The 27683-nt window shown below is 38.9% G+C and overlaps 1 protein-coding gene and 1 pseudogene across 1 annotated transcript in view; both read right to left on the bottom strand.

Annotated features, from left to right (window-relative positions):
• Positions 1–26942, bottom strand: part of MCM6 (minichromosome maintenance complex component 6) — a 36142-nt gene extending 9200 nt beyond the window's left edge. The window contains exons 1-13 of the mRNA XM_036421656.2: positions 26742–26942; positions 22150–22296; positions 20586–20696; positions 19702–19951; positions 18637–18802; positions 18206–18351; positions 17031–17181; positions 13831–13972; positions 10143–10284; positions 8955–9062; positions 7314–7469; positions 5518–5646; positions 1989–2150 (exon numbers count right to left, since the gene is read on the bottom strand). Of these exons, the coding sequence (XP_036277549.1) occupies positions 1989–2150; positions 5518–5646; positions 7314–7469; positions 8955–9062; positions 10143–10284; positions 13831–13972; positions 17031–17181; positions 18206–18351; positions 18637–18802; positions 19702–19951; positions 20586–20696; positions 22150–22296; positions 26742–26848 (1917 nt within the window). The 5' untranslated portion in view covers positions 26849–26942. The remainder of the gene's footprint in view (positions 1–1988; positions 2151–5517; positions 5647–7313; positions 7470–8954; positions 9063–10142; positions 10285–13830; positions 13973–17030; positions 17182–18205; positions 18352–18636; positions 18803–19701; positions 19952–20585; positions 20697–22149; positions 22297–26741) is intronic.
• LOC118709514 lies at positions 11442–12550 on the bottom strand (annotated as a pseudogene).
• Positions 26943–27683: the final 741 nt, after the last annotated feature.

The raw sequence follows: 27683 nt of genomic DNA, 5'->3' as shown, positions 1-27683 counted from the left end.
ATTGGTGAGTCGTTGTGATATATTCATTGATAGATCATACAGCATTGAAAATTGAACTACCTCTGTATATGGTCAAATAATCTTTGACAAAGGTGTCAAGACCATCCATTGGGGAAAGGATAATCTTTTCAACAAATGGTGCTGAGAAAACTGGGTGCCATATACAGAAGAATAAAACTCAAAATAATAAATTAACTCAAAATAAATTAAAGACCTAAAACTATAAAAAAAAAACAAAAAAAAACAATCTATAAGAAACAGGGGGAAAGCTTCATGACATTGGATTTAGTAATGGTTTCTGGGATATGACATCAAAAGCACAGGCAACAGCCTGGCCGGTAGGGCTCAGGGGTTGAGTATCAACCTATGAACCAGGAGGTCAGTTCAATTCCCGATCAGGACATATGCCCAGGTTGTGGGATCAACCCCAGCATAGGGCATGCAGGAGGCAGCTGGTCAATGATTCTCTCTCATCATTGATCTTTCTATCTCCCTTTCCCTTCCTCTGTGAAATCAATAAAAATAAAAGTAAAGCACAGGCAACAAAAAATAAAGTTGACAAATGAGACTACATCCAATTAAAAACTTCTGAGTTGAAGAAATAATAGAATAAGAAAAGGCAATCTACAGAATGGGAGAAAATATTTGCAATTGATATATACGATAGGGATTAATATATAAAACTTAAATAAAGTATACCCATGCCCACTGTACCGTTATTCAAAATAGCCAAGAGGTGTGGAAGCAACCCAAATATCCACTGATAGATGGATTAAAAAAATGTGGTAAATACATAGAATGGAATGTTACATGGAAAGAAATCCCATCCATGCTATAACATTGATGAACCTTGAGGACATTATGTTAAGTGAGATTAGGTTACACAGGCATGCTCACTGAAAGTTAAATGAGTTGTACACTTACAATTTTTGTACTTTTCTTAAAAAAAAAAAAAAAAAAAAAGCTTATTTAAAAAAAAAAAAGGACATGTCCATTTTTTTGGGGGTGTGTGTGTGATTGCTTCAAGAATTTTTTAAATAACCTACAATCTCTTTAAATCACCCTCCCTAACCAGATGAACCCCATAACAAGATAAACCCAGCAGAGCAATTTTTAAACAAGATAATAAATATTAACAAAGACACTAAGTCATTTAAGAACAGTCAATATCAAGACATATCCTAATAAACTTACTGGCCTAGAAAAGTAAACAAAATACTTTGGAGAAAGAGAAAGATCAAGCTACTTATGGGAGCAAAATTAATCAATGGCTGGCCTCAGATTTCCCCACAGCAACAGTTAATGTCAGGATACAGTAGAAAAATTCACAAAAAAAGAAAATATGAGCCAAAGGTTCATATATCAAAGGTTGTATATTCAGATGAAATGATATATAAAAATGGGAAGGGAACAGAAGAGAACAGAGAGACCTGAGAGATAAATGTGCTGATTGCCTCTCATCTGTACCAGTCAAAATTTGATAAGTTAAGTGATAGATAAGCATATCTGACTGCACAAAGGTAAAAGTTAAGACGTTATTTTCTAAAATTATATGGTTGAGAGGTAGGGGAGTAGAAAATATGAAACACGCTGGTTTTATTACTGTTCATAGCAGGGAACCAATAGATAACCAAGGGCATAATATAAAGCTATAATAATAAAAGTTACCACTAAAATAAAATACAAACTTTCTGGATATCAGAACTGCATATATAAGCAGTTTCTTGAATGAATAGCATTAACAGTAACTCACTCTATAAGTACCGTATTACATAACCTATAACATGATTATCTCATTACTATTTAACTACACTCAATAAATGCTCGACAGCAACCTTCTTCAAGGGAGAAATCCCAAGGTCCCATATCTTATGAGCACTTGACAGTTATATAATGCTAGTATGTCCCAAACCAAAGATAAAGAAATTGCTTATAAGCCGACAAATCAATTTCTCTTTCCATCCATTATGTTAAAGTGACTTTGATACCTCATCACAGCAGTGCATCCGAGCCATTGCTTCCGAGAGTCGGATCATGCTCTCAAGCTGCCGCACTGTAATCCTCCAGGACGACTTGCTTACTCCAGAACCATCCCTCTGGCGGAGACGCTTATACTGCTCCACAATGAAGTCCTCCGACTCTCTGGAAATCTGTTTCAGAACATCACTTAGGTCAGAGCATTTCTATTTGACGGGAGCTGTGTTAAACAGAGCGTTAAGAGCCTTCCAGGTGGAGACATTAGGGGAACTGAGAAAGTCAAAACTTTGAAGCCAATGACAAGGAATTAACCCTGAAATGCCTTTCAATAGAAACTAAGGAGGCTTGTGGATTCCATGTACTATTTTATAAATAGGAAGGCAGCAGGATTAGTATTTAAGGAAAATGCAATTTCTAAAAGACTAGTGTCTCAGTGCACAGATTCACGCACATTGAAAGGGAATTAATTAGAATAAATATTTTAATATTGCTACTTGAATCTCGCTAATGAAAAGAAAATAGGATTCTACCGAGTCTCCTATTTATCGATACCTACTCCAGGACTTCTGTGAAGATCAAATGAGATAAGGCACAAGGAAACGCTTCACAAACATTTGGTTAAACTGTTAGAATGTTTGCACTGGGGTTCCTGGGCTGAAGGAACTCCAAGGATGCTAGTGGCCAGGGAGAGGAAGCCGGATGTTGCCATGTGATGTCATTCCCAGCGTCCACAGCCACCATTTCCAGGCTGGGCTGGGCTGTGGGCTGCATTTTGTGCCATGGGGGGCAGGCGGGTGGTGGTGGCGGGGCCTGTGTCCCACTTGGGGGAAGCCAAATGTTGGTTTGTCAGCACTAGGTCCATGGTGTCTTTTATTTTTAAATGGCCAGTGTGCATCATGGCAGATCCTGCGCTGAGTGTCTGCTTCCTGGTGGTCAGTGCACATGATAGCTACTGGTCAGATAGACAGACACTTAGGCTTTTATATATATATATATATATAGAAGATATGTAACAAGTTGAAGCAATGGATAGGATGTAATCTTTTCACACAAGATGTCAGAGCCCATTAAATAAATTAATGCTCAGGCTATTCTTGAGATTCAATTAATTTATTTTGTCTTTAAGAACAAAGAACAGCCCGGACCGGTTTGGCTCAGTGGATAGAGCGTCGGTCTGCGGACTGAAGGGTCCCGGGTTTGATTCCAGTCAAGGGCATGTACATTGGTTGCAGGCACATGCCCAGTAGGGGTTGTGCAGGAGGCAGCTGGTCGATGTTTCTCTCTCATCGATGTTTCTAGCTCTCTAACTCTCTCCCTTCTTCTCTGTGGAAAATCAATAAAAAATAAAAAATAATAATAATAAAAAAAAGAACAAAGGACAATACACATATATATTATCCACTAGCTATTTCAGTAAACCTTATTACTTTTCAAATAATAACAAAGAACCCTTATAAGAGGTTCTTTCTTAATATATATCTTATTGATTTCAAAGAAGGAGGAAGAGGGAGATAGAAACATCAATGATGAGAGTGAATCACTTATCAGTTGCCACCTGCATGGTACCTACTGCGGATCACACCCACAACCCGGGCATGTGCCCTTGACAGGATTCAAACCCAGGACCTTTCAATCCGCAGAATGACACTCAATCCACTGAGCCAAACCAGCTAGAGCAAACCCTCAGTTTTTCAGAGCCAGGAATACAGCATGTTAACAATGAAAGCATGCCAACGTCAGAGAGGCCAGTATGAAGTCATGGAGAACAAATGCCTCTACACACATAACCCTTAGTTTTAAAAGACTCACTAAACTTCTTTTAGGACAGTGAGAGTCAATCCCAATATTATAAACTAGAGGCCCGGGACACAAAATTCATGCACAGGTAGGGTCTCTAGGCCTGGCTGGCAACTGGTAGGGCAATCGGGGGGCCCCCACTGGCACCCGCCTTGGCTGGCCTTGCACTGCCTGCTTGCCTCGCTGGTTACCTCCCTCTGTGGGGTGACTGGCAAAGCAATCAGGGATTCCCTGCCTTAGCTGTATTGAGTGTCTGCTTCCTGGTGGTCAATGCGCATCACAGCAAACGGTTATTCCATCGGTCATTTGGTCTATTTGCATATTAGGCTTTTTTAAAAAAATATAAGATAACTAAGTGAAAGTGATAAAGAATTAAAATCTCAGAATAACTTCCAAGCCCTGGCCAGATGGCTCAGTTTGTTAGGGTGTCATCCTGTTAACCAAAAGGTTGTTGGTTTAATTCCCACAACCTTTAGGACACATTAAAAAAAAAAAAAGAATAACTTCCAAAAGTCAAGCCGACAATAATGTGTAAAAACCTAGAATCAACCAGAATTTTTTTCTTTCCATATTCTATTTTATGAAATTGCCAACTGGAGGTTTATTCATTTATTATTATTATTATTTTTAAAGTTGATTTTCATAGAGAAGGAAGAAGGAAAGAGTGAGAAACATCAATAAGCAAGAATCATGAATTATCTGCCTCCTATATGCCCCCTATCAGGGATCGAGCCCAAAACCTGGGCATGTACCCAGACCAGCAATTAAACCACTGAGCTATGCCAGCAGGGCTATTAAACGGAGGCTTATTAAAAAAAAAAAAAAAAAAAAGTCTAATTAACTATCCTGGATCCAGTGCAGATTCAACCTAATGAACTACATCAACTACTATAAAATAACAATCATGTTCATTCACAATTATCCAGAGGAATCCAAGTTTTTCCTCAGAGAAAGATATGAGAGCACTCAGTAGACTACTAAACACATACACAGTTTTATGATTCTTAGGAATGGTTAAAATAAAAGAATGTCTGCCGTAGCCAGGTGGCACAGTTGCGAGTATTGTCGTATGCACCAATAACGTTGCAGGTTCAAGCTCAGTCAGGGCACATGCCCAGGCTGAGGGCTTGATCCCCAGTAGAGGGTGTGTAGGAGGCAGCCAATCAATGATTCTCACTCATCATTGAAGTTACTTTTCTTTTTTTTCTTTTATATATTTTATTGATTTTTTACAAAGAGGAAGAGAGAGGATTAGAGAATTAGAAACATCTATGAGAGAGAATCATCGATCAGCTGCCTCTTGCACACCTCCACCGGGGATGTGCCTGCAACCAAGGTACATGCCCTTGACCGGAATCGAACCTGGGACCTTTCAGTCCACAGGTCGACGCTCTATCCACTGAGCCAAACCGGTTCCGGCTCATCATTGAAGTTTCTTTCTCTCTCTTGCTCTCCCTTTCTCTCTGAAATCAATAAAAATGTATTAAAAAACAAAACTCTTCACCCACAAAAACTTGTTATTAGCACCTAACAAGAAAAAGAAATGGAATTATTCAGATATCTTTAAAATGCCCTTTTCTCAACTCTCTGAAGAAACTGTTCTAAACAAACAAAACCCCCAAAATAAACAAACAAAAAACCTAAACAAGTACAGGTTCAGATTTCTCCATGTAACCCTTTTGTCTAAATGCCATTTAAAATATACCCATGATTCTCTATTCTAGTATAAAAAATACACATTACCTTTGGTTTAAACTGCCTTGCAAAGAGAAGATACCTCCTGATATCATCAAGGGAGTAAACACGATCAATTGAATCTTCAATCCTTGAATGCAAGTCTACTATACGCCTTGCAATAGCATAATCTGTAACCTAATTCAAAACAAAAAGTCACTTTGATCAGTCACATCAATATCCACTCCAGACTATCCTAGGCATTAAGAAATTATTCTAAGCTCTAATATACCACTGAAAGATATATTCATAAGTACATTTCTGAGGAAAGTTTGTACCAGTTTCATTTAAAACCAAATTAAAATGTTTACTTTTGCCCCACTCCAAGAATATTCCTGAAGGAATTAACTGCCTTTAATAACAATAGCAGATTTCTAGGGCCCTTCGTGTATGCCAGCCACTGTTGCCTAAGTGTGTATAGAAGCATTAATTCATACAACCTTCACCAAAACCTTATTACATAGGTAGTTATTACCCCTGTTCTATAGATGAGTAAATTGAGGCTCAGAGAGGTTAAATCACTAGTTCAATATCACAGCAAGAAATGGAGCCAAGATTTAACAGTCCAGCTTCAGAGTCTATGGTTTTGGCCACTACATTATATTACCATTTGTAAATATATAAAGGTAATCATCACAGAATTAATATTGAGAAAAAAAATCATACAAAAAATAAGCAATTTACTCTTAAATGAAATTGAAAACCATGTAGATGTAATGAGAACAAATTATACAGCAAATAGGGCAACATGTTAATACGTGAATAGAATAAAAGGTATATGTGTACCATGTGCACTATTATATTTCTTGCAACATTTCTGTAAGTCTGAAATTATTTCCAACAGTTAAAAAAACGAATTTAATGGATCATGTACCAATAGAAATATATGAAATCAGATAACTCCCAACTATAGGTAGGTGGGTTAAATATTTATGTGGATTTGTGAAGGGATAAAAACAAACCAAAACATAAAAACTAATGGAAAGCAGCTTTTATTTAGATTATATTTAAAGTTTTGCTGTAAGCAAGAGTAGACATTGTGCCTAATGCAATACAGGACCCCATGCTCAGTAATTAACAGTGCAGCCTATAATATTAGCTTCTATAGAATGTCACTTTGTAGTCCTATGCCTATCTAAGCTGTGCAGTATTGCTAAATATTTAAGTATAAATAAGTCTAATAGTTAACATGTCCAAATCCAACTACATCCACCACTTTACACTCAACCTTCAAGTTATTCTATAATTAAGGGAGAAAAGTAATACACACTCACTTTATGAGAAAATATAGGAAGACTAATGACTCCTGATTTGGAGGAGAAAAAAAAAGAAATTTCTTTGGTATTCCAATTTTTTCATGCTTATTAAAAAGATCCCCAACAAAACAAAAATTCTTATAAAAATCTTAAAGAGAATGATTGAGAATTAATTATAATGTTTCATCTTTTCTTGTTAAATATATTAAATTTATTGGGGTGACATTGGTCAACATGAACATACAGGTTTCAGGTGTGAGTTTCTATGTTACAAGATCTTCTTATTGCACCGTGTCCTTTTTCCTTTGAAAATTAAAACAAAAACAAAAAACCAGTAGCAAAAACAAAAACATTATATTCCTCAACACAATTAAGTGGAACCAGCAATTCAAATGACTTTATTTTGAATTGCTTACTACATCTTTGCCCAATTGGAGAGAAACAAAAGATCAGTGCAAACACATGTCCAGGAGTATATATCAAGCCTGACTCACTCAGTTATTCATATCGGAAATAACAAAATAAGCTAAGAGTGATAATGTTGGTTACCTCATTACATTCATCCACAAGTATAAAGAAGAGATCAAATCGGGACATGATGGGAGCTGACAAATTTATATTCTGTTTCAACGACTTTGATCTGTCATAGTGTCCACCGATTGGGTTTGCTGCTGCCAAAATGGATGTTCTGGCATTCAGAGTAGCCTGACCACAAAAGAAAGAATTATGATAGGTTTAAAAAGACATCTAAAAAGGTCAATAAACTTATGACAAAATGCTTGATCTCTTACATAATTAAATAAATGCTAACCAAAATACTAAGATATCATTTTTCACCTACTGGATCATTGAAAATAAAATCTAATAACACACAGCACACAGGTACTCCCATATGATGATGGCGAAATGTATGCATACCCGTTAAGCCTGAGATTTCTTGCTAGAAGTTTATCTTGCAGCTAGGTACAGAAAGATGTGTGTTCAAGGATACCTACAATATTGCTTTTAATCAAAAGTCTGGAAAGGACGCAAATATCACTCTGTAGGTGTCTAATTGGGGTACATACAACTGAAAACCATGCAGTAATAAAAAAAAAACCAAAGTGGATATAATACGTGCCAATATAGAAAGATTGCCAAAATAAAATGACATTAAACTAGTAAAAAACAAAACTATATGTATTATGCTTGTTTCTATATAAAATATTCCTAAAAGGGGCATAAACTCGGTATTTCTGAATATTTATTAGTGCTGGGAGTTGCAAGGAAAGATTTCTCTTTCTTATATTTTAGAGTACTGCTTAAATTTTCCTCACTATTTGAATGTATTACTTTATTTAAATAGTTTGATTCTCTCGAGTGTTAGTCATAATATTGTACAGTGTTATATAACTAATGACGGGTAGGTTCTGAGAAATGAGTTGTTAGGCAATTCTATGGTGTTCTAAGATCAAAGAGTGCACTTACACTTATGGATGGTATAGTCTACTGTTTAAAACAACATGAGAGTCAATCAAGCATGAGAAGATGATGCAATCAGAGATGTAAACACAATATGTATGAGGCTGTTGTCTAAGTGGTATGGCTTACCGTTGTATAGCTAACTTTTTTTTTATAAGTAGAAAGAGAACACTTTAAAACAATAATACCCAGTATTATGTACTGTACATAATTATATGTGCTCTACTTTATACAACTGGCAGCATAGTAGGTCTGTTTGCACCAGCATCACCACAAATATGAGTAATGTGATGTGATTAGATATTACTACGACTAAGACGTCACTAGGCGACAGGAATTTTTCAGCTCCATTATAATCTCATGGAACCACCATCACATATGTGGTCCATCCTTGACCAAAACGTTATGTGGAACATGATGTACTATTATTTTCATTTAAATAGATTATTTTTGTTATAATTAAAATCCTGCTTTATCAAAAAATACAGAAGCTTTGTGAAAATTTTGAGCTGTGAAATGCTAAAATTTTCACCAATACCTTCTACTTTCTGTCATAGTGTCACATTTTCACAATACCTATAATTTGGATTAATAATCCTTAGGGCTGTGTTTTCCATTTCAATGAATAACATTTTATATTGAAATAGTGCATTTTATCCAGGCGAATGTCTCTAGAGCTACATCAATCTATAAGGCATGATGCGGTGGAACAGAAGTGGACACATGTACCTTCACGCCTGCTTTAGTGATGGAGATAGTCTGCTGTTCCATAGCCTCGTGAATAGCAACTTGATCCCGCACTTCCATCTTATCAAATTCATCAATACAACATACACCCTGTAACCAAACAAAGCTAGCATAAGGAACTGCCTTTTAGGTGTCAAATGGCAAGTAAACAAAGTTTGCACCTACACTGTAAAATAGGTAAACAAGCCATCCTAATTCCCTCTACTAGAGTACAATAGACCCCAGAGCTAGAAGGAACCATGTGCTTTTGACTTGTTTTAGACTAAAACCAAATCTTACATTTACTGCACTTTTACTCAACATAAAAGCCTTGCCCGGCTGGTTTGGCTCAGTGGAGAGAGTGTTAGCATATGGACTGAAGAGTCACAGGTTTGATTCCGGTCAATGGCACATGCCTAACTTCATAGGGGATGTGCAGGAAGCAGCCGATCAATGAGATTCTCTCATCACTTGTGTTTCTCTCTCTTTCCCTCTCCCTTCCTCTGTGACATCAGTACAGATTTATTAAAAACAACAACAACAACAAAAAACTGTAAATCACGAGGTGAAAATATTTTGAGTCACTTCAACATTGATTTTTGGCAGCAGAAGTGAAGAGTGAAATTGAAACATTAAGTTTATAAGCATACTAGTGGCCTAGTGCATAGACTTGTGCACATGGAAAGGAAACTAATTAGAAGGTGGCCAGCGGAGACGGGTAGATGAGCCAGACACACACGCCCTGCAGCCAACCCTCCCATGGTCTCCCTGGCTGGCTGCACCTGGGGCAGTGCTGGAGCTTGAAGAGTGCCTCCGGCAGGTAGGACCCCTTGGCCTGACCTGCGGGGATCAGGCCAAAACCGGCTCTCTGACACCCCCGCAGGGTTCCCGGAGTGCTAGAGGGCACTCTGCAAAGTTGCTGTCATTCAGCAGCTCCTATGTTGAGCGTCTGCCCCCTGGTGGTCTACTGGTTGGTTGGATGGTCTTAGCCTTTTACATCTATATAGATATAGCTATAACTTACGAGCCTTAATTAATCAATGTCAAATACAGATTATTTACTAAAAATGCCCTTTTAAAAGGACATCTTTTATTTTTATTATTATTATTTTTTAGAGGACATCTTTTTAATAGAAACATGGTAGGGAATATTCTGATTTCTTTATATACAAGAGTCTAAAATGTTCTTACATTATCAGCCAACATCAAAGCTCCAGCTTCAATGACAAATTCATGAGATTCTTCATCTCTCACAACAGCTGCTGTTAAGCCAGCAGCACTGGATGCTTTGCCACTGGTGTAGACAGCTCTGGGGGTGAACTCCTCCACATGCCTATTCAAGGTTATCATATTCATTAATATGTGACTACAAAACATTCTGTGCAGGAATATCACTTAACAGCATTTGTCAATTAAGAATTTAAATTTATTTTTAAAAAACTGAGAAAGGCATTAATCATAAGCAATCCAGAGATACCTCTAATAGAATGAATATGAAACCACAGACTGAACATAAATCCTTTCTCCTTTGGCCTTTTGGATAGATTTAAATCCATTCCTGTCAAATGTAAGATGAAGTTCATACATGACAAAAACATCAACTTTAAAAGTCTTTAATAATAAAAGTTTAGCAACAATGATCTATTAGAAGGCCTTGAACTTAAAAAATTAAAACTAGCTGTGAGATTTATTATAAAAAGGCAAGGTTGATTTAACAGCTAAAAATTAATAATGTCACATTAATAAAGAAATCATCTCAATAGTTTCAGAAAAAACATATGACAAAATCCAACACCTTTCATGATAAAAACCCAACAAATGAGGATAGAAAAGACTTTCCTTCAACCTGATATAGCATCTATAAAAACCCACAGCTAACATTATTCTTGAAGGTTAAAGGCTAATGCTTTCCCAAGATTAAGAAAATGAGACACAGATGTCAACTCTACCACTTCTATTCAACATTATACTCAAAGGTGTAGCAGGTGCAATTAGGCAAGGAAAAGCAAAAGGCAGCCAGTTTGAAAGAACTATCACTATTTGCAGATAACATGATCTGATAGACAGAAAATCCTATGGAATCTACAAAACTGTTACAACTAATAAAAGAATTCTTATAAGGTCGTGAGGCAAAAGATCAATTTCATTCATATACACATGCAATGAACTACCCCAAAATGAAAAGAAAACAATAGCATCATAAAGATTAAAATACTTAGGAATAGGTTTAACAAAAGAAGTGCAAGCTTATACCTTGAAAATTATAAAACATTGTTCAAATAAATTAAAGGCCTAAATAAATGGGAAGATGTCCCATGTTTATGAATCAGAAGACTTAATATTGTTAAAAAGCCAATATACACTCTGGCAAGGTAGCTCAATTGGCTGAAGCATCCTGATACAACAAGGATGCAGGTTTGATTCCTGGTCAGAGCACATACAAGAAATAACCAATGAATGCATAAATAAGTGAAACAATAAATCTCTCTCTCACTGAAAATGTTTATTAAGGTGTTATTGTTTTATCTAGTTGGTTCAATACTTGTATAATTTAAAACTGAGTTGCCCCTGAATATTCCAGATGTCCACAATGTTGACATAAACTACTATACTTCCTGAAACTTAACATATTCAGATTTCTCTAACTTCCATTTATCAGCTAAGTAAAACATTAACCTCTCAAAGTTACACCTTTAAGGAGTTCATAAATTCCTATTTCTCCAATTTTAAAAAATTGTTTACACCTCTTAAAAGAAGCCAAAACTCCCAAATCAAAAGCCTCAATCTGCCACACACAATGTACCCATATTATCAAACAATGTACACTTTAAATATCTTACAATTTTTGTCAGTTATGCCTCTCAAAGCTGAAAAAATTAAAACCAACTATAGAAAAAACCTTAGTCTGAATCAACACTAGGAAACAGAGCAAGGGAAGTATTTTATTCATCACTCTGAGCAAAAATACAGAATATATTTATTATTTGATTTTCCATAAAGAAAATGTACTTTGTATTTAGAGAAATAAAAAATCAGTTGTCAGAATTTGTTTTCAGAGCATGATCAATAAGTCCCTTATCAATGGTTGGTTCCTGATACTAGGGACTATTGTCTCTCATATGCATTAATCTTCATACTTCCAGCTCCTTTAGCCACATTTCAGCATTTTCAGCTTCAATGTGAAAGATAGCTATTGTTCATCCATAATTCTTTTCAGGACTATCACAGAAAGTTCGGGCAATCCATCCTGATATAGGATGCTTGTAATATTCCCAGGGTTCTGGGATACAGGATGCTTGTAATATTCCCAGCCTTCTGGAATTCCTGCTAATTCAGTATCACCAATGAATACATTCACCAGAGTTATGCCAATTACTACTGGAATCCCAGTCAACAATGTAGAATTTCAGTAAATTCAAAGAATGCCTATCATATAATCCAGAAGGTTTGATAAGTCTTCCACTGTGTCTTACAGGAGCAATAGCCTTTGGAAAGCCACAAGTGAGTAAGACCCTGGATCCAAGCCGTGTGCCCAAGCAGTGGCCAGAGAGCATGGTCAGCAGTGACTGAAGTCTGCTGCAGCAAGCTCAAGGCCGCCTTCTCTAACTCTTAAAAAAAAAAAAAAAAAAAAAAAAAAAAAAAAAAAAAAAAAGCCGCCGAAACCGGTTTGGCTCAATGGATAGAGCTTCGGCTTGGGGACTGAAAGGTCCCGGGTTCGATTCCCGTCAAGGGCATGTACCTTGGTTGCAGGCATATCCCCAGTAGGGGGTGTGCAAGAGGCAGCTGATCGATGACTCTCTCTCATCGATGTTTCTAATTCTTTATCTCTCTCCCTTCCTCTCTGTACAAAATCAATAAATTAAAAAAAAAGGCCAATACACCTCAAATTGATCTACAGATTCAACACAACCCCTATTAATATCACAAGTGGCTTCTTTGTAGAAATTGACTAGATGATCCTAAAATTCATGTAGAAACTCAAAGGACCCAGAACAGCTAAAACAATCTAGGAAAAAGAGCTGCTCAACTCACATTTTCTGATTTTAAAACTTATTACAAAGCTTTAGTGTTCAAGATAGTGTTGGTCTGGTCTAAGAATAGACATGAGGGTTTTGTTTGCTTCCTTGAAAAAGAGAGACAATACATGTCTGGATACTGTTGGATAAGACATAATATACACATATATACAGCACCAAGAACACAGGAAGAGCTCAAAACAGGCTGCTATTATTTTGACCCCTAAGTTTCTTAAAAACCTAAAAGTAAGCAAGTTCTTGCAATATACATGCTGATAAGATTGGCAAAAAATGCCTCATGCTTATAGCACTGCTTTCGCAAAGAGTGTCTTGTTTAAGAACCCTCAAGATATTTGTATTCTTAATCTCATCAATTCTATAGTTGGAATTTACTCATAGGAAACAAAAATAATTTAAATAAAAAGTTCTAAATGGTATTCACTGTTTCAATATCTATATAATCATTAAAATAAACAACAAGCTAGGGAAATAATTTTGTAAGTTACAGTACACCAACCAAAAAATTGTGAAAGTAAAGAAGATGGAAAAATATTTAGGGCATATTAAAATGAAAATACATATTTATGTATTCAATGATTATACAAAGACATTATACAAAGATTAAAAAAGTTCTATGTGGGAATGGGATTGTAGGCAATTTTTTTCCCTATTCCAAAATTATAAAATATTGTTACATTCTATTAAAAAAATTAAAGTGTTTTGAATCCAAGTGAGTTACATATTCAACACAGTCCTAATTTATACTCCTGCTCTAGTACAGGCACACTGACTGCACTCTGGGTAGCACAGAGCCTGAACTATGCACAGTTTTTCCTGCTGCACTACTATGGGCAAACACTTACTTGAGAAACTGGCTCTTAGCTGTACTTGGGTCACCAACAATGCAAACATTTATGTCCCCCCGAAGAGAGGTTCCTTCCCCTGTTGTCTTGGGAACACCACCAAAGAGCATCAGCAGGACACCCCGTTTTACTTCATCATTGCCTGAAACAAAACCCAAGGTATTTTCAACATTAGGCTAAACATATCACAGGACAATGGTAAGATATGTACACCTTAGATATGATACCTTAATAAAAAATGAAAAAAATAAATAAGCATATCACAGGAAATTCCAAAGGCATGTTTATCAACCAAAAGAGCAGATAAAAGTGAAGCAAAGCACAAGACTGAAGTAAAAATACCTAACTCCTAATCTTGGTTCTTGCTCTGGAACTTCAATTCCCCTAAACAATGTTTCACCTATACTGCAGGTATTAGAGGTGCCAGCCAATGTTTCACCCTTCTAAGAGGTTTTCCTTGATCACAAGTCCCACTACCTTATACAAAGCTTTTCTCTATGTGGTAGTCCTCAAATATCTCTCCCCATAAATAAACTATGTCCCCCTCAGCTTATCTATCATATTTGCTAGTTCTTTCTAATGGCATGCAATTCAATCAACAGTTTGAGAAATGGTCCATGGCTTACTTCTTTTATGTTTCCAATAGTGACCAGTACTGAATATAAATTCATGCTAACTGAACTCAGAGGGATTAGATAAAGTATTTCAAAGAACTAGCCGAGACCGGTTTGGCTCAATGGATAGAGCGTCGGCTGGGGACTGAAAGGTCCCAGGTTCGATCCCCGTCAAGGGCATGTACCTTGGTTGCGGGCATATCCCCGGTAGGGGGTGTGCAAAAGGCAGCTGGTCGGTGACTCTCTCTCATCGATGTTTCTAGCTCTCTATCTCTCTCCCTTCCTCTCTGTACAAAATCAATAAAAATATATTAAAAAAAATATTTCAAAGAACTATATAAATCCAATATATGAAGGAAATCAGAAAACAATGGATCTTTAGAAATAATTTTTTGTGCTAATTATTATGACTTTCTGTGAATTCCATCAACGAAGTGCTAGGCAGATTTACAAAAACCAATTCTTAAAAATAAGAATTAAAAAACCCACAGCCAACACTACTCTGACCTGTAAGCCACCTAAGTGAGCCCCCTCATAAGTGGATCCTCTGGCCCCAGCAAAGCCTTCAGATGATTGCAGCCCCAGCTGATGTCTTGGCTGCAACCTCCTGAAAGACTCCCAGCTAAGTCTCTGTCAACTCCTGACCCACAGACTGTATAAGATAATGTTTGCTTTTCTAAGCCACTAAATTTTGGGGTAATTTGTTACAAAGCAATAATTTACAGGAAAAGTGAAGCAGCATAAATTTTTTTACCCTATTCATTATTAAAGGAATGCACTGTAAAATCCATAAACAATCCCACCTAATAAAAGAGTAACATGCAAATTAACCATCACTCCACTACACCCACCAGCCAATCAGAGTGAGTATGCAAATTAACCCCAACCAAGATGGCTGCAGCCACAGGAAGCAGGAGGGAATCTTGGGTTTTTCTGGCAACAAAAGAAGCCAAGCTTTCCACCTGCCCTAGCAGGCCTAAGCCTCCACTCAGGCTATAAAGTCTCAATTATAGAAGGTAAACAAATCCAAACAGAAATAGCTGCAGCAAAGGAGCAAGCAGGAGGCTTGGCTCCCTCCGCTCAGGGCTACAAATTTCAATTGTAGAAGATAAATAAATTCCAGACACCAGGGCCTCCGCTTGGGTCGCCAGGAGGAGTGGCCAGCCTGAAAACAACCATAGGCTCTCGCTCAGGCCGCCCATACCCAAAGGGAACCCCCACCCTGATCTGGGACACCTTTCAGGGCAAACCAGCTGGCCCCCATCTGTGCACCAGGCCTCTATCCTATCTAATAAAAGAGTAATATGCAGACTGACCATCACTCCAAGACGCAATATGGCTGCCCCCATGTGAACACAAGATGGCCACCACAAGATGGCCAGCAGGGGAGGACAGTTGGGAGGGACCAGGCCTGCAAGGGAGGGCAGTTGAAGGCGATCACCCTGCAGGGGAGGGCAGTTAGGGGTGACCAGGCCGGCTGAGGAGGGAAGTTGGGGGCAAAAGGGCTGGCAGGGGAGCAGTTATACATTAATCAGGCTGGCATGAGAGTGGTTACGGGATGATCAGGCTGGCAGGCAGAAGCGGTTAGGGGCAATCAGAAAGGCAGGCAGGCAAGCAGTTGGGAGCCAGCAATCCTGGATTGTGAGAGGGTTGTCTGACTGCCCGTTTAGCCCTGATCCCACTGGGCAGTCAGACAACCCTCGAGAGGTCCCAAATTGGAGGGTGCAGGCTAGGCTGAGGGACAATGACCCCCCCCCCCCCCCCGCACAAATTTCGTGCACCAGGCCTTTAGTTATTATCATAGGATTTCAGTTCAATTTATCAAATATTTAGGTAGAAAAATAGGTTAATTGTAATGATTAGAAAACCCAGTATATTATGAGACCTAAAAATTTAGTTATACTTTTCAACACACAAGAGGATTTTAATAACAGCAAGCAACTAGCAACCAAGAGTCAAAAAAATATGAAACAACCAAATGTATAGACATGTACATGTAACCAAGAAACATCAAGAAATCTCCAGCTCTAAAAATTAAAAAAGCCCCATAGATATTAAACTAGCATATTGGAGTATACTTAAGTCCAGTTCTGTCCTAAAGTCAGAAAACAAAGACTACATGATCTCCTTTTCTTAAAAAAAAAAAAAAAAAAAAAAAAAAAAAAAAAATTGTGGCAAAGTATACACAAAATTAACATTTCAATCATTCCCTCCCCCCCCATTTCAACCATTTTTAAGAGTACATTTCAGTGGAATTAAGTATATTCACTATGTTCTATAACTACCATTCCTATCAATTTCTAGAGCTATTCATCACACCAAACAGAAACTCTATCCATTAAACAGTAACGCCCCATCCTCTCCCCTAGGTAACCTCTTTCTGTCTCTATGAATTTGCCTATTCTAAGTATCTCATTTTAAGTGAAGTCATATATTTTCTCATCATAAATGACTTAAAAAGACACCTTCTAAACCTACAAAAAAACTTTTATGATTTGATTTGTATGCTTTAAGAAATCATATGTTGCTGTTTTGAATCATTATCTTGAATCTCAAGTTTATGGCACAAATGGATAGAACTCTTACCATGTATAGTTGGGAACAGGCTGGTACAAAGATTGTGGTACAGATTCTTATCTTGACTCATTTCAAACACTTTTTCCCATTCCTTCACAGTCATTTGGTTCTTAATGCTCTCAGCTGTCTGTTCCTCATCTCGGAGCTCTTTCCCTCCAAACTGAGGAATAGAGAAAGGAAAAATATTAGTACAGAAACAGTCAAAATAATGTGAAAGAGAGGACACTACACTATACACAATTATATAATAGTCTGGGAGGTCAACTTCAGAATCTGTTGACTATAAAGGTTTTTAAAAAATCCTCAACTAGTAAGTTCTAAGTTAATTAAGAGAATATGTCATTTGTCCTACAAATAAAAAAAATTTAAAAAAAAGCCACCATCACTGTTTCATATTGCTATCTAAATTTATGTGAATGGTCAAGAGATGAGCCATACTAAAATGCTAGTTCAATGATGCAAAGATCAAAAAGAAGTGACAGCCCTAGATGGTTTTGCTCAGGGTATAGAATATCGGCCTGTGGACCACCGGTACGATTCCGGTCAAGGACATGTACCTTGGTTGCAGGCTGCTACCTGGTCTGGGCCCTGGTTGGGAGCATGCAGAAGGCAACCAGTTAATGTGTCTCTCTCACATCGATGTTTCTCTGTCTTTCCCTCTCTCTTTAACTTTCCCTAAAAATCAATGGAAAAATATCCTCGGGTGAGGATTAACAACAACAACAAAAAGAAGTGACAGGATACTTATTACAATATATTAATTTCTTTTTCCAAACTCTTTTTACCTGTTTTTCCATTCAGGACACAGGATCAAGTTCTGAACAACTATAACACACAGAGCCCATCACTCTCAGAAAGCAATTTACTTTCCAGATTACTAAATCTTTCTATTTGCACTTTCTCCAAGAGCATGAGAGAGGAACCGTGATAATTAAAAAACATAAAACCCCACCATACTTGTACCAGTGCTATTAAAACAATGAGCTCTTACATGAAAACAAGATTTTTCCTTGTCAGAGAGAATTGAAAAAATTTAATTTTAAAATTTAAAAAAATCAAATCTCAACAACTCATATCCCTAACATTGAGTAGGTAACTGAGAGGTTTCAGAAACCTATAACTTTGTGGCAGCCTTGGGGGACAGCTTTCTCAAGCTTTGCTATTTTATTAATACTAAGACTCACCCTTGGGTTGGTTGGTGCAACACAACAGGCAAGAAAGACCAGCCTGTATGAAAGGTCCCTCACACCAAGGGCCCGGAGACCTCGGATGCCTTCTGTCTCATATCCATCAACACCGCTGACACGAGAGTTAGTTTCTGCGCGTGCTCCTGAAAGATTGAATGATAAGTAGTTTCATGGCTCAAATATTGAAGGTGCTAAGTAAAAATTGCTCAAATACACAAAACCTTTAAATCCAAAGATTTCATTTAGGCTGATTTTTTCCCCTTCAGATTAGTACCTTTTGTAACAAAATCCATTAGTCTTTAATCATCTCATCATACTTCCCTGTTCACCCTCTGATTGGTAGCCCAAAATAAGATAAGGAAGATTCAAAAAGCTAGATACTCTGGAGTTCAGGTAACAGAATTAGTTAGATTTGAACCTCAGATTACCTGGTGTGCTAAGCTTAGAGACATCAGGCACAACTATCAGAGTCCCTGTAAAGTCACACTTGTCACCAGCTTGAGCTGACTCCACAGCTTCAGCCCTCAAGATCACTTCTAAACTGCGTGGGATACTTCCTCGAGGAAGCTCAGCTTGAGTCTCTTGAATACGAACCTATAAAAAAGACAAATGGCCAAGAATAAGAGATCTTATTCAAATGTCATACAATCTAAATTAAATGCCACAAATATTGATACATTTTAAACTATCTTACCATTTGCACTTTTGACATGTGCCATCATTTAGCATAAAAATTATCTACCCTAAAACTCCTTTCAATTTAGTAAGAGATTATATCTATTTATTTATTTTAATATATTTTTATTGATTTCAGAGAGGGAGAATGAGAGATAGAGAGATAAATGATGAGTGAGAACCATTGTTTCTCATTTCCTTTTTTTTTCAAATTGACTATGTAGTTATATATCTGTTCTGTTTCATAATTTATACTCTCCATCTCAATGCAACTGTTAACATTAGAAACTCATACTTTTACTAGGTATATTATTATTATTACTCTAGAGTCCAGTGGAGGAAATTCGTGCACAGGGGCATGTCCCTCAGCCTGGCTTGCATCCTCTCTAATACAAGACACCTTGGGGGATGTCGACCTGCCAGTTTAGGCCCAATCCTGTAAGTAACAGATAACTCTCTCACAATCTAAGACCTAGCAAAACAGCTCCCAACTGTTCGCCTGATTGACTGATCGCCCCTAACCACCTTAAGAGAGTGTGTCATTTGCCCCTAACTGCTCCCCTGCTGGCCTGATCACCCCCTACTGATGTTTCTAATTCTCTCTCCCTCTCCCTTCCTCTCTGTAAAAAATCAATAAAATATATTTTAAAAAAAAAGTTTTTGGCTTAAATCTGTGGTCACATTTGATGATCCTTGACTTAAAATAAAAACCAAGTTTAACACTGTCTAAATAAGCTTTTAAATAATAATTACAGGTGCCTAGAAGAAAATTATTAGCATAGGCTAAATCTGAACTTAACAAAAAATTTAATAATTACCTTTTGAAAATCAACAAATCTTGATTTATTTGTATCTAGCAGGAATCTCTTTCTGTTGGCACAAACTGGATTTCGGCAGATGTTTGGCTGTGTGTATTTGAACTGCTGTTCTACATCCTTGATTACTGTCTGACAGTCCAAGCACAGGAAAGTTCCACTCACAAGCTCTGGGTGAACTGGGTGTGTCCGTACCACCTGCCCACTGATTCGAGTGAGCAAACCAATTCTGGATGAGGTGAGTTCTCGAATTCTGTTTGTTTAAAGATAAATGACCCATTGGTGAACAAAGCACACCAAAGAAATAAGTAATTATAAAAGAAGATAATCACATTTTTGTTTTTATGCAAATATTTTTGCTTATTTACAATTTCTAAATAAGTATGTATTAAAGCATTTTCAAAATAAAGTTATCATGGGGGGAAAATTTAGACTCAGAAGTTAAGAAACATTTTACTGCGCAAACCCATTTTATATTAAATAAATTGGTAACTTTATAAGTAATTTCAGTAGTTGTTTTAAAAAATATTACTTCGATTTCTTAAACAATTATTTAAGTTCTTTAAATGGTATGCCATTTAAGCTCTGACAAAATTTTCCACAAATTCATGAATTTCTGTGACTGTTTTAGTTTTCAAATTTTCTCACTGACTAATTTCCCCCCAAATATCCCTCAAAGGTATCCTAAAATAGACAATAATGAGAAATTGCTTCACTTAACTTCTCATCCTATTTCCCTAGAAAAATACATTTATCCAAAACTAAATTTTTGGATAACTGGGAAAAACTTTATAAATCTAAGACTACAACCTCCTGAGTTTTCAGACAATTAAGTGATGCCTACAATATTTGATAAACTTCTTTTCTTCCAAAGAAGGGTTTCTTACTTGTGTCTGGTAGGTAGGTCTTGGAATGCAACATAAAAATCCTTGGCAAGAGGAATCTCTTTACGGTCTTTGACGAAAGTTTTTAAGGCCCGACATAGATAGGGATAAACTCTAAAAAGCAAGCAAAAAAAAAGATCAACTGACATCTTCAAGAGGCTTATTACCAAGGCCTCCTTCCCCTTCATGCTTGTCAACAGCTGAGACTAAGTCATTTCATCTGGTTACACCCAAGCCTTAGAATTTAACTACACAGGATACTTACATTATCTAGTCCAGGTTCAATCCTCTCCTTTCCCTCCACAAATAGATCTAAGATAGTAGAAACACCAAAGATAAAATGCTGTGCCCAAATACTCATTATCTTTAATTATTTAGAACCACACTGTAGGCCACTTCTCTGTCCAAGAAGACTATCTGAAAAATCTGGGAGGAGGGAGTTACAATCTACCACAGCAGCTTTTCATTTGGTGTCAAGGCCACAATTTATTTTTCTAGGTTTAATTCTTGATTGATAAAAAATGGATAAGCCCTAATTGGTTTGGCTCAGTCGTCAGAGTGTTGGCCTGCGGACCAAAAGGTCCCAGATTCAATTCCAGACAAGGGCATGTATCTTGGTATCGGGCGCATCCCCAGTAGGGGCTGTGCAGGAAGCAGCTGATTGATGTTTCTCTCTCATTGATGTTTCTAACTCTCTATACCTCTCCCTTCCTCTCTGTAAAAATTCGATAAAATATATTTTAAGAAAATGGATGAGGTCAGGGGAGGAATGTGTGTACATCAAATATCTGCAGAAATGGTCCATTTGACTGGTTAGACTGAAGTGGCCCATGTCCCCTTGATAGAAGTCCTCAACAGCTGCTACATCCTGTTTGAAGGAGGGAATTGGAGTCCTTTGAAAAATTAGCTGCTTTCATGAGAAAGAATTACTGCAGATTATACTGTTCATCAGAGATCCAATAGCAGACTAGAGGATTGCAAGAATCAAGTCAAAGATTTGAAATACAGCCGAAACCGGTTTGGCTCAGTGGTAGAGCATCGGTCTGCGGACTGAAGGGTCCCAGGTTCGATTCCGGTCAAGGGCATGTACATTGGTTGCGGGCATATCCCTGGTGGGAGGTGTGCAAGAGGCAGCTGATCGATGTTTCTCTCTCATCGACGTTTCTAGCTCTCTATCTCTCTCCCTTCCTCTCTATTAAAAAAAATCAATAAAAATATATTTTAAAAAAAGATTTATTAAAGAATAAATAAATAAATAAATAAATAAATAGAACTGGATCCACACACTTTCTCAAAACTCCTATGGGGTAGGTGGGGAATCGAATGACAGCAATAGCATGGAATACCTGACACAAAGTAAATGGTCCTCTTAAAACTTAGGAAAACTATATAGAAAACAAAGGTTTTCAACATTTACATGTGAAAAATATTCAGCTTCGGGTCTAATAATAACATGATTACTTTCTGTATCAAAGGGCCTTTATCACAGCTGCCCTTCTGCCTCACAAATGAACACGTCCAGTCCAAACAGAACTGGCCTCCCGGAAAGAAGGAGGCCATACCATACCTATAGAACTCCTCTTGAATGGTGGTGGAAAGTTGCTGGTTAAATTGCTCCAGGTCCACAAAACTCACAACCAATGTGTTTCTCTCAGGACGAATTAGCTCTTCTGCTAACTGCAAGTACTTGGTTTCTCCATCACTGTTCTGGAACCTGCAGATACATGCAAATCAGATTAAATTGAAGAACTAGGCAGTAAAAAGAAGAATCCGAATGCCTGGTAATTCAGTGTATTGATTAAAGATATCAGCTTTAGGGTTAGACAGGCCCATTTTCACAGTTGTGCAACTTGGAGCAAGTTACTTATCCTCCTAAACTTGCCCCCTCCTATTTGAAAAAAAAATTAAAAAATGAAATAAAGCAGATAATGACATCACTTTACCTCAAAAGATTACTGTGAAGACTAAATGAGAAAATGCCTGTAAAATGTTTTATGCAGAGCCTAGAACATAGAAAATCTGGGTCTACAGATTTTAACATGAATTTCTTGATTTAATATTTTCTAATCAACAAATGCTAATTATTCTTTTATTATTGTTATGTATGATTAAAATGAGGAAATGTTCAACTAAGAAATAAGGTCAAAATCTAAAAACTCAATTTCTATAGGGAAAACTGATAGGTTTGTTTTTGGTTTATGAACCAGAATAAAAATAAATATATACATATAAAATAAATCTGGTGTTTTGTTGTTTTTTTTCTACAAGGAGTATCATACAAGCATGTTTACTTTTTGTTCTTTTTTTAAATATGTTTTTATCACCTGGCTGGCATGGCTCAGTGGTTGAGTGTTGACCTACGAACCAGGAGGTCACAGTTCGATTCCTGGTTGCAGGCTCAATCCTTAGTGTAGATCCCCAGTGTGGAGCGTGCAGGGGGCAGCCAATCAATGGTTCTCTCTCATCATTAACATTTGTCTCTCCCTCTTCCTTCCTCTCTGAAATCTTATTGATTTAAAATACATTTTTTAAGTATTAAGGGATAGAGATAGAAACATCAATGAGAGAGAAGTACAGTATCATCAATCAGCTGCCTCCTGCACACCCCATAGTGCGGTGAGTGAGCCTGAAGCCCAGGCATGTGTCCTGACTGTGATTCCAACCGATGATCTCTTGATTTCTGGGTCGATGCTCAAACACTGAACCACACCAGCTGGGCCTGCTTTTCGTTATTTTAAGATGACATAATTAGTTGTTGTTTTTTAAGCATCACCTGAGGATATTTTTCCATTGGTTTTTAGAGAGAATGGGAGAGGGAAAGACAGAGAGAAATATTGATGTGAAAGACACACATCAATTGGTTGCCTCCTGCATGCACCCCAACCAGTGTCAGGGCCCAGGAGGACCCTGCAACTGAGGTACATGCCTTTGAACGGAACCAAACTGGGACCCTTTAGTCCATAGACCAACACTCTATTCACTGAGCCAAACTGGCTAGGGCAAAGATTAGTTTTTGAAGCAAAAATCAATTCCTCCTTCAAATACAGCATGTTTTGTTAAATATTTACTAAACATCATCTATCTGCAAAGCGTTATACCAGAAGTAACTACAGATGAAAATGACAATGTTCCTATCCTAGGGTTGACAATTTCATAAGAGATACTCCTTCTAAAAAGAGGTACTGGACAACCTAAATATCCATCACAAATAATTTAAGAAAATGTGTTATACACATACATTGGAATACTACTCAGCCTTAAAAAAGGAAATGCTGCAATGTGTCAATATGCATGAAGCTTGAAGACATTATGCTAAGTGAAATAAGGCCATCACCAAAAAGACAAATACTGCATGAATCTACCTATGAGATATCTAAAATAATCAAATTTATAATAAAAAACTGGAATGGTGGTTGCCAGGGGATGAAGGAAGAGGAAAATGCTAATCAACAGGCATAAAGTTTCAGTCAAAAAAGATGAATATGATCTAACTATATTCAACAATAAGACATTGTATAGTTAAAAATTTGTTAAGAAGGTAAATCTCATGTGTTCTTTCCATAATAAAATAAAAGAGGGAAAAAGGAAAAAAAAAAAAAAGTGCAAGAAATGTGATAGGGGATTATTAACTAATCCTACCTAACATCTAGAAAGGCCTCATACATATAAAAGGTGTCATTGGAAATTTAGCCTTGATAGACTTAAAATCTGAAAAGATAAGACTAGCTAGTACATGATGGTCAGAAAAGGTATGGGAGAAGGGTGGACAGCAGTCTGGATGGGGAAGATGAAATGGAAAAAGAGCTGTGAAGAATTGGAGCTTTTTCCATAAGCAATGGCAAACCAAAGTTGGTATTTTGAAAGGAAGTAACATTTTATTCTCCAATGAAGTACAAGGACTGTCTTGTTCATCATTATCCCCAGCACCTAAGTATATGTTAACTGCAAGGTTGTGAAGGCAGTTATATTATTTGTTAAAACAAAACCCTAATATGGTGTGGTGGCTAGGTGGGGTTAAGGATGGGATTTACAATGAAGATGAAGTGGCTGACAGGTAAAGACATATATAAGAAGTTTTATTAGCAGGTATAATGGAAAACAGTAGATTTGGAACATAAAGGAAGCAAGGACTGGAGCTGCCTGAAAGGTTATTTCAGTTTCACAGGAGATGTGAGTCTAGCTGGGCTTTGAAGGGTGAATGCCTGCCAGTCTGAAAATAATGCTGCTATAGGAAGGGAAATATAAATACAATTACGGTTTTAAGTATATCAGAACTTCATAGGCCGACAGGTTTCACTCAGTGGATAGAGTGACAGCCTGCGGACTGAAAGGTCCCAGGCTCGATTCCAGTCAAGGGCATGTACTTTGGTTGCAGGCACATCCTCAGTGGTTGGTGTGCAGGAGGCAACTGATCAATGTCTATCTCTCATCGATGTTTCTCACTCTCTATCCCTTTTCCTTCCTCTCTGTAAAATATCAATAAAAATATGTTAAATGTCAAAATGTGAAAACCCAAGTGTCCATGAACAGATGAACAGACACACAAAATGTGTATATACATGCTATATACATGTAATGGAATACTATTCAGTTTTAAAAAGAAAATTCTGGCCCAGTAGGTGGGATTCAGCCGTTGAGTATCGACCTATGAACCAAGAGGTCAGGGTTCAGTATCCAGTCAGGGCACATGCCCGGGGTGCAGGCGCGATCCCCGGTGGGGAGCATGCAGGAGGCAGATGATCAGCGATTCTCTCTCATCAATGATGTTTCTCTCCCTGTCCCTTCCTCTATGAAATCAATAAAAATATATTTTAAAAGTAAATAAAAAACAATAAATAAAAAAGGAAATTCTGGCACATGCCACAACATGGATGCACTGTGACGACACCACGCTAAGTGAAATAAGCTGGTCACAAAAGGACAAATACTGTGTGACTGCAGGCATATGAGGCACTGTCAAGTTCACGGGCAGCAAGTAGAATGGAGGTTGCCAAGTATTGGGGGGAGCAGTTATTTAATGGGTGCAGAGTTAGACTGTGGGAATAGGAAAAGTTCTGGAGGAGAAGGGCGATGATGGCTGCACGAATAAGGTGAAAGCCACCTAACTCTACGCTTACAAAAGGTTAAAGTAAACTTTATGCTATGTACATTTTACACAACAGTAACAGTAATAAAAAGAATGGTTTGGCTCAGTGGATAGAGCGGCAGTCTGCAGACTCAAGGGTCCCGGTCAGGGGCATGTATCTTGCTTGTGGGCACATCCCCAGTGGGGGGTGTGCAGGAGGCAGCTGATTGATGTTTCTCTCTCTCTCTCTCTCCCTCTCCCTTCCTCTCTGTAAAAAAATCAATACAAAATATATAAAAAAGGAGAAAAGAAATTCCATAGGACATTCTGAAGTGTTTACACGTCATCCTGGAGGCAGTCACCCAGGAGGCAGCCGGAGACCATGCTCTAGAGGGGAGTATCTGCACTATCTAAACAGCAGTAACTGGTGGCCGAGAGCCCGGGAGGGGGCTGGGAGAGGCCAGGAGCCCAGAAGGGGAAAGGAAAAGGTGCGGACAGAAGCTGGAAACGAGGAGGGATGGCGGGAGCAAATGTTCCGCTACCTGTACAGCAGGGCAGGGCTCACCCGAGCATCTGTCAAACCACAGGGTCCCCTCTAGCACTTTCACCTCCAGGCGCCACGGGCTGCCAAGGTGCTCGGGGCCCCTGACCCCGGGGTCCCGGCTGTCTGGTTCCATCAGGCCTCTGCCAGGCTTCTAACGCCAGCTCGGCCTCCGCTCCAACCTGCCAACGCGTGGCCTAGCTGACAGCTACTGTCCCCGCCGCGCCTCAGTGTCTGCACAGCGAACTGGGCTGCACGCCCGCCGGCGGGAATGAAAGACGGGAGCACCGCGCTCAGCACGGCCCTGGGCGCGGGAAGAGCTGGAGGAAGGGCTCGCCGTGGTTTCACCCCCTTAAACCAGCTCGGCCCGCCCCGGGCGCCTCGCAGAGGGCGGGTTAAGCACCATGCGGGCGGGGGTCCGCTCCTCGAGGCGCGCGACCCCTCGGCTCCGAACTCGCGCGGGCCCCACGCGCCGGCATCGGGCCCCCCGGGCTCCGGAAGTGGAGGGGGGCGGCTCGGGAAGTTCCGCCAACAAGGGCAGCCCGCGACTTACTCCTCTAGGAAGTCCAGGAAGAGCTTCTGGCACTTCTCGGCCACCTCGTCGCGCACCACTACGTGCTGGCTGCCGGCGCCCGGCTCCGCGGCCGCCGCGAGGTCCATCGCTGCTGAGCGCTAAGGGGCTGCCGCAGTCACACTCGGCCGCCGCTAGTCGCGTCTCCCCCGCCGCCGCCGCCGCCGTCGCAGCTTTGCGCGCGCCGCAGCCGCCGTCTCAGCCCCGCCCCTTCGCCGGCCGGAGCCAATCGTGGCGCAGGAACTCGGAGATTTCGCGCGAAGCCTGCCCAATGAGCACGGCTTCTCCCCCAGCCCCGCCCACGTCGCGGGGATTTCGCGCCAAAAGCAAAGACCAGAAGGAAGCCGGAGTGCAGCTTTTGCGCCTGCGCAGTGGTGGTCGGGTCCCTGGGGAATTTGGTTTCTAGAGCAAGGCCAGATCTTTCGGTGGCTTTTTAAATGTTCTTCAAATCATTCCACTAATATCAATTAAATAGTAGGCGTAAAGTTCTGTGGAAGTGAAAGAAAAGATGTAGAATGCTTGAGTTGTTTATTTGGAGGAAGTAAACTGTAAAACGAAAAGAGCCTAGTCCTACTCGGTTTGTCTCAGTGGATAGAGCATAGGCCTGTGGACTCAAAGAGTCCCAGGTTCAGTTCCGGTCAAGGACATGTACCTTGGTTTCAGGCTTGATCCCCAGTGGGGTGAGTACTCAGGGGAGAGTTGGCATAATTATTCTAGTAATGCTGACCTGGGAAAATACAGGTATGGGGCCTGGGTTTTTGACTCCCGCATCCACCAGTTATGGAATGCGGGATGCCCTTGGGGAAGAAGTGTAACTAAGTGAAGCAGCTTATTTTGGTCAAAGGCAATTCCCAGAGGCTATGGCTTTTAGCCTTCAACAGCCAACAGTCCCAGCTGCTGGTGGGCAATGGACTCCTGAAGAGG

This window comes from Pipistrellus kuhlii, unplaced genomic scaffold, assembly GCF_014108245.1.
Source record: "Pipistrellus kuhlii isolate mPipKuh1 unplaced genomic scaffold, mPipKuh1.p scaffold_m20_p_7, whole genome shotgun sequence".
NCBI lineage: Eukaryota > Metazoa > Chordata > Mammalia > Chiroptera > Vespertilionidae > Pipistrellus > Pipistrellus kuhlii.
Note: the sequence above shows the minus strand (reverse complement) of the source record. Positions and strands in the feature narration are given on the sequence as shown.